The 16,533-nt window shown below is 40.6% G+C and overlaps 1 protein-coding gene across 1 annotated transcript in view; it reads left to right on the top strand.

Annotated features, from left to right (window-relative positions):
• Positions 1-2,059: 2,059 nt before the first annotated feature.
• Positions 2,060-16,533, top strand: part of acoxl (acyl-CoA oxidase-like) — a 47,952-nt gene continuing 33,478 nt past the window's right edge. The window contains exons 1-10 of the mRNA XM_029752471.1: positions 2,060-2,292; positions 2,606-2,702; positions 2,824-2,910; positions 3,055-3,141; positions 3,444-3,542; positions 3,984-4,098; positions 4,204-4,290; positions 4,473-4,545; positions 4,716-4,848; positions 5,759-5,793. Of these exons, the coding sequence (XP_029608331.1) occupies positions 2,138-2,292; positions 2,606-2,702; positions 2,824-2,910; positions 3,055-3,141; positions 3,444-3,542; positions 3,984-4,098; positions 4,204-4,290; positions 4,473-4,545; positions 4,716-4,848; positions 5,759-5,793 (968 nt within the window). The 5' untranslated portion in view covers positions 2,060-2,137. The remainder of the gene's footprint in view (positions 2,293-2,605; positions 2,703-2,823; positions 2,911-3,054; positions 3,142-3,443; positions 3,543-3,983; positions 4,099-4,203; positions 4,291-4,472; positions 4,546-4,715; positions 4,849-5,758; positions 5,794-16,533) is intronic.

Below are 16,533 nucleotides of genomic sequence, written 5' to 3'. Positions count from 1 at the left end.
AAAGCTGGAACCGAGAGACTGAAAAACAGCTTCTATCTCAAGGCCATCAGACTGTTAAACAGCCATCACTAACATTGAGTGGCTGCTGCCAACATACTGACTCAACTCCACCCACTTTAATAATGGGAAAATTGATGTAATCAATTTATCACTTGCCACTTTATATTATTTATATTAGATAATGTTTACATAACCTACATTATTCATCTCATATGTATATACTGTACGCTATACCATCTATTGCATCTTGCCATCTTGATGTATTAGATGTATCACTAGCCACTTAAACAATGCCACTTTATATAATGTTTTCATAACCTATATTACTCATCTCATATGTATGTACTCTATGCCATCCTGATGTAATGTATCACTAGCCACCTTAAACAATGCCGCTTTATATGTTTTCATACCCTACAATACTCATCTCATATGTATATACTGTACTCCATACCATCTACTGCATCTTGCCTATGCCGTTCGGCCATCACTCATTTATATATTTTTATGTACATATTCGTATTCATTCCTTTACACAAGGTAGTTGTTGTGGAATTGGTAGATTACTTGTTAGATATTACTGCATGGTCGGAACTAGAAGCACAAGCATTTCGCTACACTTGCATTAACACCTGCTAACCATGTGTATGTGACAAATACATTTGATTTGATTTGTATCAGACAGTGGAGGCTGCTGAAGGAAGGACGGCTCATAATAATGACTGGAACGGAGTGAATGGAAACCATGTGTTAGATGTTGTCGATACCGTTCCACCTATGTCGCTCCAGCCATTACCACGTGCACGTCCTCCCCAATTAAGGTGCCACCAACCTCTTGTGGTATCAGATATGCAAATAATTGGCAACATATCTTAATTGGACTGCCTGTGTAAATGAAGCCTAAGCATTTTTACTAGCTACATATCTAGATATTGGTTAATCAACCACCCTGTTAATTGGTCAATCAATCAGATAATCAATCTATTAATATCCACTGTGGACAGTCAAGCATTACACATACATACATTTATTTTAGTAGCTCAAGAAATACCATGTTAAAATAATACTGTTTTTGTAACATAGAGAGTAGACCTACCTCTGCGTTTACATAGTCTACCATATACTACAGGTAACTGCCAAAATAAAGGAAACACCAACATAAAGCACCTTAATAGGGCGTTGGGCCACCACGAGCCAGAACAGCTTCAATGCACCTTGGCATAGATTCTACAAGTGTCTGGAACTCTATTGGAGGGATGCAACACCATTCTTCCGCGATACATTTTGTGCTTTGTTGATGGTGGTGGAAACCGCTGTCTCAGGCACCGCTCGAGAATCTCCCATAAGTGTTCAGCTGGGTTGAGATCTGGTGACTGAGGTGGTTTACATTTTATGGGGGCAGGCCATGGTAGTCTAAATAATGACCTGCCCAGGGATGTTAATTGCTTAATTAAATCAGGAACCACAACTGTATGGAAGCACCTGCTTTCAATATACTTTATATCCCTCATTTACTCAAGTGTTTGCAGTTTTTTGGCTATAGTCTATCCTCTGCTGACATCTAGTGAGTGTAAGTCACACAACATAATTGAATTTAAATTCCTGGGTTTCAGACTTGGTTTCAGTGCACTTTATGATGAGACATTCATTAAATGATGCAGTGCATTACATGCAAATATATTTTTATTCATTGAATCGTTGATTACATTTTTCCCATTTACCTATACACATACACTACATCATCAATATTTATGAGCAAGTTCTGGGCATGTATAAACATTACATGTCTGTCTCAAACACTTTTCTCTCTCATTTTGCTGACAAAGACATTTTACATAAAAAAAAAACATGATACTGCTGCGTGTACACAGCCCAATAAAAAAAAAGAACACAAATTTGTGTTTTGAGGAATCAGATCAGCTCTGAAAAAGATCTAATGTGAAAAGATCTGATGATTGGTCAAAAGAGCAATTAGTGGAAAACTATCAGAATTGGGCTGCCTGTGTAATCGCAACCATGTATCATTTTGTACACGTTTCAGCTACACATCGAGTGACATCATCCGGACGCGGAAGTTGACTGTGAAAGTGACAGTCTTCAGTTGTGTCTGGTTGTGCTCTGTGTGCTCCGCTTGACAATGGATATTTCCCAACAAGAGAGGCCATATGAGACATCAATGGCTGACAAATCTACTCCAAGTAGTCTTGCAAGATACCTCGATGGTGAATTTTGGGAAACCAAAGATCATATTCGTGAAGAAATATCCCAAGGCGAGCCCTTTCGAACTAGCAGGTTCGTGATCTCTTACTGGTGGTTTTATCCAACTTTTCTATCATATGTTGATCATCACGACTTAATCCTGTGGTAGCTAAGGTTTAAGGACATGCTCTTTTACGTATCTATCTACAGTTTTCAGCGGTTGGCAAATCATGTCACGATGCCACCGCTTTATGAAAAGGGCTTGTGCGGCTGCCAGCTGTTGCGCTTTGCGCGCAACATCTGGATTAAAAAAAAGCTAATTTCCCCGCTGCAATGTTCATTTTCAGTTCAATGTTCATGTTAAGTTCTGTCACATACTAAAATGTAATACATCTTTATTCTGCAGTTATGATCTCACGTTGGACCAGAATAGAGATTTGACGGTGGAGAGACTGGAGTATATCTTAACGAGGCCACTAATGCGACAACACCTCAAAGATCAGGTGAACAAATTCAGTCTTGCACCCCTCAACTGATACCAATTTTACACCTCACTCATTGCAACTGTTTGTCTGGGTGTTGTTCAGTTATGAAACTGAGTTTTTATGTCTTGAGGGGTTTTAGATGAAAGAGAAACAACCAGGCTTCATAGCCAAGAGCTTGGGTATCACAGAACTGATATGCTCTGCAGATATGTCCACTGGAGTAAAGGTATGCTAATTGACTTCTTCAACACACACACTGCTTGTCATAGGCATTTATTTACATAACCAAATTCATGTATGATTACACTGTGTCAGCTGTGTACACGCTGTCTGTACAGTGCTGTTTGGTGTTCTCCCCTCTGGTCCACAGTTGGGTGTTGTCTGTGGCTTGTTTGGTGGTGCAGTCACAAACCTTGGAAGCCCTGGTCAGAAGAAAAAATGGTATCTCCCGGTAACGGTATGTGTCCAGTGCCTCTCACACAGCTCACATGCAAAGTAATATAACAGATAATAGTAATATAAGATAAAAGTAATATACAGCTTTTGTTCAATGTCTGCCTCTTGTCGTTACATTCTTACCATGCATGCACTTGTATATAGCTTTTTCCGCCATACACATTCATTCATCCACAGCACATATTGCCATTGGATGTTGTTATTTATCTGATACAACAATGGATTTAGCCTTTAATTTTGAACTCTTTGTCAAATCATCATCCTAATTGTTTTGGTTGAATGACTGGGTGTAACTATTGTCAGGATTCGGAGTTCACTGGGATGTTTGCCATGACAGAGAGGGGTCATGGGAGTAACGTCCGGGGAATCCTTACAGAGGCCTGCTACGAGCCATCTACACAGGTCAGCTTAATAACATGCGTAACACACTCACCAATCAAGTGACACCATTGAGGTAATGCGGAATTCTGAACTGATGCACAGTCGTTTGGTTCAACATGGCAGCGACCTCTTTTCACCACTCAACATGGACCAACTGTACCAGTCAGTTGGGTTAGGATGAATTTCCACTTTAGTTACAGTGAATCATAAGGAGGACAATATACCACATACCCCAAATGATAGTCTGTTGTACGTGGTCCGTAACACAGTGGACTAGATCATATTGTGTTACACAACTACATCAATATGTATGTGAAATGTGCAGGTCATATCTAGTACATACAGTATGTTCCCTCTTCGTCTGTGTTTCATGCCTTTCTTTACTGATCCCTGTACTCATGGAGTCCCGAAGTAGCGTCAATATCATCATATATAGTTATCCATTCCTCTTTCGGCCTTCAGGAGTTCATCATCCACACACCGTGTGAGGATGCCCAGAAGATGTACATCGGAAACTCCATGAAGGGGAATTACGCCTCTGTGTTCGCTCAGCTCATCATCAATGGAGATTCCCAAGGTGGGACTCACTCAATACAACAGTCTGTCTGCTATGGATTGTGTTTAGCAACAGCCCCTGTGCATTTACTAATGTGTGTTTAAAATGTTTTATTCATCCCCATAGGTCCTCACTGTTTTATTGTTCCAATCCGAGACCGGCATGGAGTCATGAATCCCGGAGTGTCAGCCATTGACATGAAGCACAAAGAAGGTAGCAAGTTTTCAATGGCCTGTTTTTCATCTAAGCAGTGTTCTTCTTCCAACTGTATGACAAATACATGAATATGATGCGGTGAGACAATCATTCTTGTCACAAATGCACACCGTTGTGTATTAATATGTGGATCTTCATTGAACATTTGGAACTGAGCCATGCTGTGTGTGTTGTCACAGGCTTACACGGGGTTGACAATGGCATCTTGATATTCCACAATGTCAGGATACCGAGGACGAACCTACTCAGCAAGTGAGTGGACTGTAACATGTGCTCCACTGCCGGGTCATTAAACAGTTCTCTATAACTGCCTTTGGAAGATGAATGCATTCCAGACATCATTGGAATACGTCCTCACTTAAATTATTCCTAGCTGTGTACAGTATGCAGCATCAATGTGTTTTATGACCCTCCTGCTCCAGGTTTGGCTGTGTGTCGGCAGATGGGCTGTACTCTTCTCCTGTCCAGAACAAGAGCAAACGTTTTAACGCCATGTTGGCAGCTCTCACCCCTACCAGGCTGGGGCTCACTGTCCAGGCCATAGCTGCCATGAAGGTGAGTTTACAAGGCCATGTGCATTATGATTTAGGCTAGTGTATGGCAACTGATTAGCTCTCTTTAGCTTTAACCATGTTTACCATCTTACTGTGATGGTTAGTGACAGCTAGAGGGCAGTCTTGATTTACGTTACCTCCCTCAACACCGTCATAGGGACAAAGCATAACACTGCCTTTGTTACTTCATCTTTTATATTCTACATGCTATTCTAATGAGAGAAATCAGCTCAGTCAGCTGCAGTTTGAGTGGATTATGGGCCTCAGTCTGGGTAAATCTAGGCCAGATGGGTTGGCGTCATAGTCTGCTGTGTGTACCCAATGACTGGACTGAATTCCAGGTTGTGTCCCAAGTCTGGAGGGTAACCAAGAGACAATCATACAAAGCTCTGACCGTAGGTGACCCTTTGGTGATGTTGGATGGTTGCAAAAATAGAATTGTCATACTCTGAATGAGTTGCTAAAACAGATCTGGCTGCTTCAAAATATGATGGACTGTTATTAGCTTGGGGAGAGCAGAGAAGCATAGAAATCAGAGCTGTTAATGGATTTGGCCCAGATTATGTCTATGGTGTTCTTTTGGACTGATCTTATCAGTGTTTTTAATAGGCTGTGGGTCACAGTAACTTAGTATTTGAACCTGTACAAAGTTTGCAGCTGTCTTTGAAGTGAAATAAAATAATACATTATGGTCCATAGACAGTTTCAAATAAACACAGTTTCATATTTAAGCTTATGGTTTTGTTTTTGGAACTGTAAGAACTTTACACAAAAGAAATGTGGATATGATTTTGCACTGAAGCTGTACCTACAGATAAAGGCATGTAGCATCAGCACTGTTCTGTGTAGAGTTCTGTGTAGAGTTCTGTGTAGAGTTCTTACAGTGTGTCTGTTGTTTTTCTCACCTACAGTTGGGCCTCATCATTGCAGTGCGTTACAGCCACAGGTACAGTACATTTACATTTTAGTCAACACAATTCTCCAGAGCGCCTTACGGGAGCGATTAGGGTTAAGTGCCTTGCTCAAGGGCACATTGGCAGGTGTTTCACCTAGTCGGCTCGGAGACTCGAACCAGCAACATTTTAACCTCTCGGCTACCTGCCGCCCCAGTGCACTTCTGACGCTCCCATACATCCCACATTAATTAAAAATGAGTTGCTTTTACATTTCATTTGACAAATGCATGTATGCACATATGCAATGGATGTGATTGAGATCATAATTATAGGATTTTCTTCATTGTATTTCAACGGAAAAGGTTCTGACAGTCATTCTAGTGGTAGTCTTTTGTATTCCTGCTCATGCACAATAGCACTTTTCATAATGTGGAAGGTTTACATAAAGCCGATAGAAGTGATGGGTTAGCTCCACGCTAGCCTCGTCGCGAACCAGGCTTCTGTAAACAGTAAGCCTGGGGAAGTTCCATTGCAGAAATCAGCTAAAGACGGATCGGAACCCGGTGAAATCAGTGTCGCCTCGCAACACATCAAACCAATCAAATGCCTTGCTTGGGTGGAGCTCCAAAGGTGCTCACCAGATTAGTGCCGTAGGAGCAACATAAGTGAAATAAAATGTAAAGAACCTCATTATTATTATTATTATATTTATTTTGTTGAACCCATCCAAGGGTTTTTCTTTATTTTTACTATTTTCTACATTGTAGAATAATAGTGAAGACATCAACACAATGAAATAATACATATGGAATCATGTAGTAACCAAAAAAGAGTTAAACAAATCAAAATATATTTTAGATTTTAGATTCCTCAAAGTAGCTACCCGTTGCCGTTGACAGCTTTGTACACTCTTGGCATTCTCTCAACCAGCTTCACCTGGAATGCTTTTCCAACCATCTTGAAGGAGTTCCCACATATGATGAGCACTTGTTGGCTGCTTTTCCTTCACTCTGCGGTCCAACTCATCCCAAACCATCTTAATTGGGTTGAGGTCGGGTGATTGTGAAGGCCAAGTCATCTGATGCAGCACTACATCACTCTCCTTCTTGGTCAAATAGCCCTTACACAGCCTGGAGGTGTGTTGGGTCATTGTCCTGTTGAAAAACAAATGATAGATCCCACTAAGCGCAAACCAGATGGGATGGCATATTGCTGCTGAATTCTGTGGTAGCCATGCTGGTTAAGTGTGCCTTGAATTCTAAATAAATCACAGCCAGTGTCACCAGAAAAGCACCCCCACACCATCACACCTCCTCCTCCATGCTTCACGGTGGGAACCATACATGTGAGATCATCCGTTCACCTACTCTGCGTCTCACAAAGACACGGCGGTTGGAACCAAAAATCTCATATTTGGACGCATCAGACCAAAGGACAGATTTCCACCAGTCTAATGTCCATTGTTTGTGTTTCTTGGCCCAAGCAAGTCTCTTCTTCTTATTGGTGTCCTTTAGTAGTGGTTTCTTTTCAGCAATTTGACCATGAAGGCCTGATTCACACAGTCTCCTCTGAACAGTTGATGTTGAGGTGTGTCTTTTATTTGGGGTGCAATTTCTGAGGCTGGTAACTCTAATGAACTTATCCTCTGCAGCAGAGGTAACTCTGGGTCTTCCTTTCCTGTGGTTGTCCTCATGAGAGCCAGTTTCATCATAGCGCTTGATGGTTTTTGCGACTGCAGTTGAAGAAACTTTCAAAGATCTTGAAATGTTCTGGATTGACTGACCTTCATGTCTTATAGTAATGATGGACTGTCATTTCTCTTTGCTTATTTGAGCTGTTCTTGCCATGATATGGACTTGGTCTCTTACCTATTAGGGCTATCTTCTGTATACCACCCCTACCTTGTCACAACACAACTGATTGGCTCAAACGCATTAAGAAGGAAAGAAGTTCCACAAATTCACTTTTAACAAGGCACACCTGTTAATTGAAATGCATTCCAGGTGACTACCTCATGAAGCTGGTTGAGAGAATGCTAAGAGTGTACAAAGCTGACAAGACAAATATATTTTGATTTGTTTAACACTTTTTTTGGTTACTACATGATTCCATGTTTGTCATTTCATAGTTTTGATGTCTTCACTATCATTCTACAATGTAGAACATTTGTAAAAAATAAAGCAAAACCCTTGAATGAGTAGCTGTGTCCAACATTTTGACTTGATTTTACATACACATTTTGACTTGTACTGTACATTTTACATACACATTTTGACTTGTACTGTACATTTTACATACACATTTTGACTTGTACTGTACATTTTACATACACATTTTGCATACATACTTTTATATAAAGCAATCACATAACAATAGTACATTACCAAACATAAGCTCTTTAATCCCAACCCTCAGCCACTCTCAGACCATCCCACCTATCACCATATACCACCCTCGTTTGGTTTCCATGTGCCATATTTTTTTTAATTGTGCTGTGATGTTTTATATACATTTTGAACCATTCTAATCGTATAGTATCCACAAATTGTGAGCTAAAGATGAAAACCTTTTCTACAAGTTTTATTATACGATTTATTGACTGACTATGGCTTTCCAAATTGCCCAACACTGCTATTTGTAAGGTTAATTTTAAGTGAATATTGTGATTTAAAAAAAAACATACCTGTGACAAGAAACCAGCTACATAGGGGCAATACCAGAATAAATGATCTAGTGATTTTGTCTCTATGCAGCAAAAGCTACAGAGCTGAAATTGTTTTATGAGATTCTGTTGGTGGCAAGAATTTTGTATAATTTAAGTTGAAAAACTCAAAGTATTGAATCAAGTGTTGTTTTTTTGTACCAGTTCATAAACCATGTGTCATTGAATCGGTACATCAAAAATCTCTTCCCATTTATTTTGATACCTGTATGGCGCAGCTGTCAACATTTTTGTCCTCAATGAAACTGGTAGATTTTTCTATTTATGCCAGTTCCTTTCAGCCAATTTGTATCTTTAATATATAGCAGGCAAACAAGTTCCCTACCTTCTCCCTTTTCCGCTTGCCTCCTCCATTTTTGTGATAATGCTGCAATCAATTGGTTGTAAGTTTGGATTGAGCAGACATTCCCATATATTTTCGATAGCTGCATATGTGACAACTCCACCGTTTTATAGTCATAATATCATTAATAAATATAATACAAATAAAAAAACAATTTCAATAAATAATCGTTTTTTTATTAGTCAGTATATTTGAGTTTAACCATAACATTTATGTAATATTTGTTGTATCTTTTCTGGAAGATAAAACTTAAATTGTAACCAGCTTTGTATGGCTTGTTTTAAGAAAGGGCGATACTTTAAAAAGGCTATTTTTTAAACAAAGGATGAACCTTTCTTAATCTACTGGAGAACCATTTTGGGTTCTCCGAGGGATCGGAACCCGGTGTAAATCAGTGACGCCTCGCAATACATCAAACCAATCAAATGCCTTGCTTGGGTGGAGCTCCAAAGGTGCTCACCAGATTAGTGCCGTAGGAGCAACATAAGTGAAATAAAATTAACCTCATACGTTACTTGCAATGTTTATCTCCTGTAGCCTAACTGCCTAAAATGTCAGCACTTTAAAAGGAATCTACAAAATCTGGTATATAGTTTTCCTCATATACATTGTCTACTGGTATCATTTTAAATTGAGAACATATAGCTAGCTCAACATGTAAATGTGTGAATTTAGCTATTCTCTGCTTCAGATTACAGATGCCCATAAGGCCAGTAATGCCATCATATTGTAGGCCTATGGCTGCCTTGGCTACAAAATGGATTCACATAGTTGATATTCTGAAAAAGAGTAACAATCAAATAAAACACATGGGAGATCTTACAACTAGACAAAAAGGAAATGTTAATTTGAGCATACAACACAAAAACAGACACTTTCGAGACAGCAGATTACTGGACGGGCAACCCGCAACTGCCACAAACTGAACACTCCCATGACACGCACAGGCCGCTACCAGAACTCTCCCATTCCATACTTCACTGAACTGATCAATGCCTACGCTCTACCTTTACTGACAGCTGGAGCTGCAATTTCACCCTCTTCCATGGCTGTTATCTCCAATGCATTCAGAAAGTATTCAGACCCCTTCACTTTTTCCACATTTTGTTAGGTTATAGCCTCATACTAAAATTGATGAAATTATTTTTCCCTATCAATCTACACACAACACTCCTTAATGACAAAGCAAAAACAGGTTTTTAGAAATATTTGCAAATTTAATAAAAAATGTAAAACAGAAATACCTTATTTACATAAGTATTCAGACCCTTTGCTATGAGAATCTAAATTGAGCTCAGGTGCATCCTGTTTCCATTGATCATCCTTGAGCTGTTTCTACAACTTGATTGGAGTCCATCTGGGGTAAATTAAATTGATTGGACATGATTTGGAAAGGCACACACCTGTCTATATAAGGTCCCACAGTTGACAATGCATGTCAGAGCAAAAACCAAGCCATGAGGTCGAAGGAATTGTCCATAGAGCTCCGAGACAGGATTGTGTCGAAGCAGAGATCTGGCAAAGGGTACCAAAACATTTCTGCAGCACTGAAGTTCCCCAAGAACACAGTGGCTTCCATCATTCTTAAATGGAAGAAGTTTGGAACCACCAAGACTCTTCCTAGAGCTGCCCGCCCGGCCAAACTGAGCAATCAGGGGAGAAGGGCCTTGGTCAGGGAGGTGACCAAGAACCCGATGGTCACTCTGGCAGAGTTCCTCTGTGGACACCTGGGACCATCCCTACAGTGAAGCATGGTGCTGTGAGGATGTTTTTTAGCGGCAGGGACTGGGAGACTAGTCAGGGTCGAGGGGAAGATGGAGCAAATTACAGAGAGATCCTTGATGAAAACCTGCTCCAGAGTGCTCAGGGCCTTAGACTGGGGCGAAGGTTCACCTTCCAACAGGACAACGACCCTATGCACACATCCAAGACAACCCAGCAGTGGCTTCGGGACAAGTCTCTGAATGTCCTTGAGTGGCCCAGCCAGAGCCCGGACTTGAACCCGATTGAACAACTCTGGAGAGACCTGAAAATAGCTGTGTAGCAACGCTCCCCATCCAACCTGACAGAGTTTGAGAGGATCTGCAGAGAAGAATGGGAGAAACTCCCCAAATACAGGTGTGCCAAGCGTGTAACGTCAAACCCAAGAAGACTCGAGGCTGTAATAGCTGCCAAAGGTGCTTCAACAAATTACTGAGTAAAGGGTCTGAATACTTATGTAAATGTGATTATTTCCTCTTTTTTTATCCATTTGCAAAAGTTTCTCAACCTGTTTTTGCTTTGTCATTATGGGTTATTGTTTGTAGATTGATGGGGGGGGGGACAATTTAATCAATTTTAGAATAAGGCTGTAACGTAACAAAATGTGGAAAAAGTCAAGGAGTCTGAATACTTTCTGTATGACCTGTAGATGGTTATTTTCCATTCAGAGCTGACCCAACACCATTCAATTCCTATTATGTGTAAAATGCTTCTGAATGTCAACAAAATAGCAAACAGCTCAATATGGAATGAAAACAACAATTGATATAAGCATTATTTTGTTTACCTCAGAAAACACACATTCTTTTGACAGCCCTATTGAGGGAGTCTCTTGTTTTTCCGTATCTGTTTTGTTGTTGTGCATCCTCATGTGTGGGTTGCGTGTGTTCTGCTAAAGTTTTCAATGTGGGGGTGAGAGCGTGGGTGGGGGAAAGGGGAGGGTTTTCTCTGTAATTGGCATCCCCAAAAATCACCCCCACGCTTGGGCGGAGGTCCAAAAGTGCTCACCAGATTAGTGCCGTAGGAGCAACATAAGTGAAATAGAATTAGCCTCATGTTACCTGTAATGTTCATTTCCTGTAGCCTAATTGCCCCCAAAAAATGATATGTCAGCACTTCAAAAAGGAATCTACAAAATCTGGTATATGGTTTTCCTCATATACATTGTCTACTGGTATCATTTTAAATTGAGAACATATAGCTAGCTCAACATGTAAATGTGTGAGTTTAGCTATTCTCTGCTTCAGATTACAGATGCCCATAAGACCAGTAATGCCATCATATTGTAGGCCTATGGCTGCATTGGCGATGCATGCCATATGATAAGCTACAAAATGGATTCACATTGTTACTCTTTTTCAGAATATCAACTATCAAATAAAACACTTTGGAAATCTTACAACTAGAAAAAAGGAAATGTTAATTTGAGCATACAACACAGAAACAGACACTTTCGAGTGTTTGTCACCAGAGCGGTGTAGAACGTGTTGTGACGTTTGACTTTACTAGCGTAATTCACTTTCAGTAAATATAAATTATATGACTTGAAAACGAGCACTTGAAACCTACTTTTCTACAAAATGTGTCCTACCCGGACGGAAAACAGTGATGCACATAATACACAGCTGCCCTTCTACGGGAGTGTGGAGGGAGGGTTCTTGAAATGTAACATCCAATCAAAATCTTGTCGCTGGGTGCAAGCGGACCATTCAAACAGTTTTTGCAATATGAAATTCTCCAGACCTCCAAGTGAGGCGTGACAACGACATAGATGGTTATTTTTCCATTCAGAGCTGACTCAACTCTATTCAATTCCTATTATGTTTAAAATGCTTCTGAATGTCAACAAAAGATATGGGAAGAAAACAGCAATAGATATTGAGCATTATTTAGTTTACCTCCGAGAACACATTCTTTTGGCAGCCCTATTGAGGGAGTCTCTTGTTTTTCCATATCTGTTTTTGTGCATCCTCACGTGTGGGTTGCGTGTGTTCTGCTAAAGTTTCCAATGTGGGGGCGAGAGCGTGGGTTGGTGGAAAGGGGAGGGTTTTCTCTGTGCTTGGCATCCCCAAAGATCACCCCAAATCACCCCCACACAGAGAGAGACAGAAAGAGGGAGGTAATCACAATACCGATGCAGACTACTGCACATGGAGGACACGTTTCCTGTTTTGTGACACACGTCCTGTCCCCACCCACCAATCAAATACAACACATGGGAGATCTTACAACTAGACAAAAAGGATATGTTAATTTGAGCATACAAAACAAAAACAAACACTTTCGAGACAGCCAATTACTAGACGGGCAACCCGCAACTGCCACAAACTGAACACTCCCATGACACGCACAGGCCGCTACCAGAACTCTCCCATTCCATACTTCACTGAACTGATCAATGCCTACGCTCTACCTTTACTGATAGCTGGAGCTGCAATTTCACCCTCTTCCATGACTGTTATCTCTAAATGCATTTGGAGATTGCGTTTTAAATTTACAATGATTACATCAAGATACAGTGAGGGGAAAAAAGTATTTGATCCCCTGCTGATTTTGTACGTTTGCCCACTGACAAAGAAATGATCAGTCTATAATTTTAATGGTAGGTTTATTTCAACAGTGAGAGACAGAATAACAACAAAAAAATCCTGAAAAACGCATGTCAAAAATGTTATACATTTATTTGCATTTTAATGAGGAAAATAAGTATTTGGCCCCCTCTCAATCAGAAAGATTTCTGGCTCCCAGGTGTCTTTTATACAGGTAACGAGCTGAGATTAGGAGCACACTCTTAAAGGGAGTGCTCCTAATCTCAGTTTGTTACCTGTATAAAAGACACCTGTCCACAGAAGCAATCAACGAATTAGATTCCAAACTCTCCACCATGGCCAAGACCACAGAGCTCTCCAAGGATGTCAGGGACAAGATTGTAGACCTACACAAGGCTGGAATGGGCTACAACACCATCGCCAAGCAGCTTGGTGAGAAGGTGACAACAGTTGGTGCGATTATTCGCAAATGGAAGAAACACAAAAGAACTGTCAATCTCCCTCGGCCTGGGGCTCCATGCAAGATCTCACCTCGTGGAGTTGCAATGATCATGAGAACGGTGAGGAATCAGCCCAGAACTACACGGGAGGATCTTGTCAATGATCTCAAGGCAGCTGGGAACATAGTCACCAAGAAAACAATTGGTAACACACTACGCCTTGAAGGACTGAAATCCTGCAGTGCCGGCAAGGTCCCCCTGCACATAATACACAGCAGCCCTTCTACGGGAGTGTGGAGGGAGGGTTCTTGAAATGTAACATCCAATCAAAGTCTTGTCACTGGGTGCAAGCAGACCATTCAAACAGTTTTTGCAATATGAAATTCTCCAGACCTCCAAGTGAGGCGTGACAACGACGTGATTTTGGAGGTATGGCAACACGAGACTAGCTCCACACCAACTCATCTCATAATCGATGTAATAAATTATGTATGTAGATGGTTATTTTTTCCATTCAGAGCTGACTCAACTCTATTCAATTCCTATTATGTTTAAAATGCTTCTGAATATCAACAAAATAACAAACGGCTCAATATGGAAGAAAACAGCAATAGATATTGAGCATTATTTAGTTTACCTCCGAGACCACATTCTTTTGACAGCCCTATTGAGGGAGTCTCTTGTTTTTCCATATCTGTTTTTGTGCATCCTCACGTGTGGGTTGCGTGTGTTCTGCTAAAGTTTCCAATGTGGGGGCGAGAGCGTGGGTTGGCGGAAAGGGGAGGGTTTTCTCTGTGGTTGGCATCCCCAAAAATCACCCCAAATCACCCCCACACAGAGAGAGACAGAAAGAGGGAGGTAATCACAATACCGATGCAGACTACTGCACATGGAGGACACGTTTCCTGTTTTGTGACACACGTCCTGTTTCCCCCCCCCTCCCCAATGCACCACCAACACGCATAGTAAAACCTTTAGGAACTTGAAGTGGGGCTAGTGGTCTTGGTAGTGAGAGTAATGATGGTCGTGTTGTCAGTGATGATGGTCGTGTTGTCAGTGACTTGCATTAAAGAGAACACAGCTAACCCCATACAATTAGGGTTAGCTGTGTTTGAACAGTACATTGTGTAACCACTGTTAGCTTTGTTTTCAGAGTTGAGTCTACTATACATTGAGGAGAGGTTGTGGGATCGTCATCTGTGAGGACTTCCCCTCTGTGTAAACACCCAGGTGTGCGCTCTTCTGTGGTCTGGCAGGGGACAAACCTTGACATAGTAGAAACATCCGTGTGATCTTTCTGGTTAACACATTATTTAGTAACATGGGACTGTCAATCACACAGTTAGTGTACAACTTAAACCATACAGCTGAAGTATATCGGAGTGTCACATTACATTAACTTTACAGTATCTCGGTTAGTGAACTGATGTCATCAAAGTTAGTATATTTTGCTCCTCGGTCTATAAATCAGAGTAGGAATGATAACAGTGCCATCCCTTCGAGACTGCAGCATCTACATTTTCCCTGCAATCTCTTTGAAACTTACTTGTACCCCCTAAACCAGTCTATATCACCATCCATCGCCTTCGTCTGCCCCCCACCCTCCCCCACTCTCCCCACTGAGACACCTGTGCAGATATACTCAGAGATAAACTTTGTAATGCTTCCAGAGCAACAGGTGCACAACAAGGCATGTGTGTGACGGTGACCACATCTCAACACTCAACATACACTCCACAAAACTAATGTTCCACCACATCAGCACATACAGTGCCTTCAGAAAGTATTCACACCGATTGACTTTTTCCACGTTTTGTTGTGTTACAGCCTGAATTTAAAATGGATTACATTTAGATTTTAGGTCCCTGGCCTACACACAATACTCCATAATGTCAAAGTGAAATAATGTTTTATTAAAATGTTTCCAATTAATTGAAAATGCAAAGCTGACATTTCTTGAGTCAAGATATGTAATGTCCCTCAGTCATGCAATGAATTTACCCACATTCACCCACAAAGACCAGGGAGGTTTTTCCAATGCCTTGCAAAGAAGGGCACCTATTGGTAGAAGGGTAAAAAAAAGAAGCAGAAATTGAATATCCCTTTGAGCATGGTGAAGTTATTGTTTACACTTCGGATGGTGTATCAATACACCCAATCACTACAAAGATACAGGCGTCCTGCCTAATTCAGTTGCCGGAGAGGAAGGAAGTTTCTCAGGGAGGCCAATGATGACTTTAAAAAAGTTACAGAATTTAAAACCTCTTAAGGATCTGACAGTTTTTTTCAATTTAGGCCTAAAATTACGTACCCAAATCTAACTGCCTGTAGCTCAGGAAACACTTTGAAGTTTGTGGAAATGTGAAATTAATGTAGGAGAATATAACACATTAGATCTGGTAGAAGATAATACAATCAAAAAATATGCTTTTTTCTATTTTTTTTGTTCCATCTTTGAAATGCAAGAGAAAGGCCATACATTGAGATAGGACTCTAGGTGTGATTTAGATTTTGTCCAAAGGATGGCAGCAGTTTGTGTGCAAAGTTATAGACTGATCCAGTGAATAATTGCATCAAGTCTGCCAGGAGTTTGCCCTAATCTCCCGAATTGGTAAATTTATAAATTTTCAAGTATATAACTATAGAGAATATACAAAAATGCTATGGTAAATAAACATTTAAGTTTACACACTCCCAGGAATGTTGTACATGATGAATCATTATCTTCTCTCCGGAAAATGCACTAACTTTCACACATCAAGATGGCCGGGCGGGTGTGGAGCCAGAGACAGCAGTGGGTTCAAACTGTAGACCCCAGTTCCTACATTCTGAATATAAAAATGTATTTGATCAAACAAAACTATGCTACATTTTATCTCTGGGACCCTCAGAATGACAAATCAGAGCAAGATTACTGAATGCAAGTACATTATTTACCTTCAGTGGTGAATGTATCAAACCAGTTGCCATGATAA

This window comes from Salmo trutta, chromosome 5, assembly GCF_901001165.1.
Source record: "Salmo trutta chromosome 5, fSalTru1.1, whole genome shotgun sequence".
NCBI lineage: Eukaryota > Metazoa > Chordata > Actinopteri > Salmoniformes > Salmonidae > Salmo > Salmo trutta.
The sequence above is the reverse complement of the archived record's forward strand: the minus strand, read 5'-3'. Positions and strand labels throughout refer to the sequence as shown.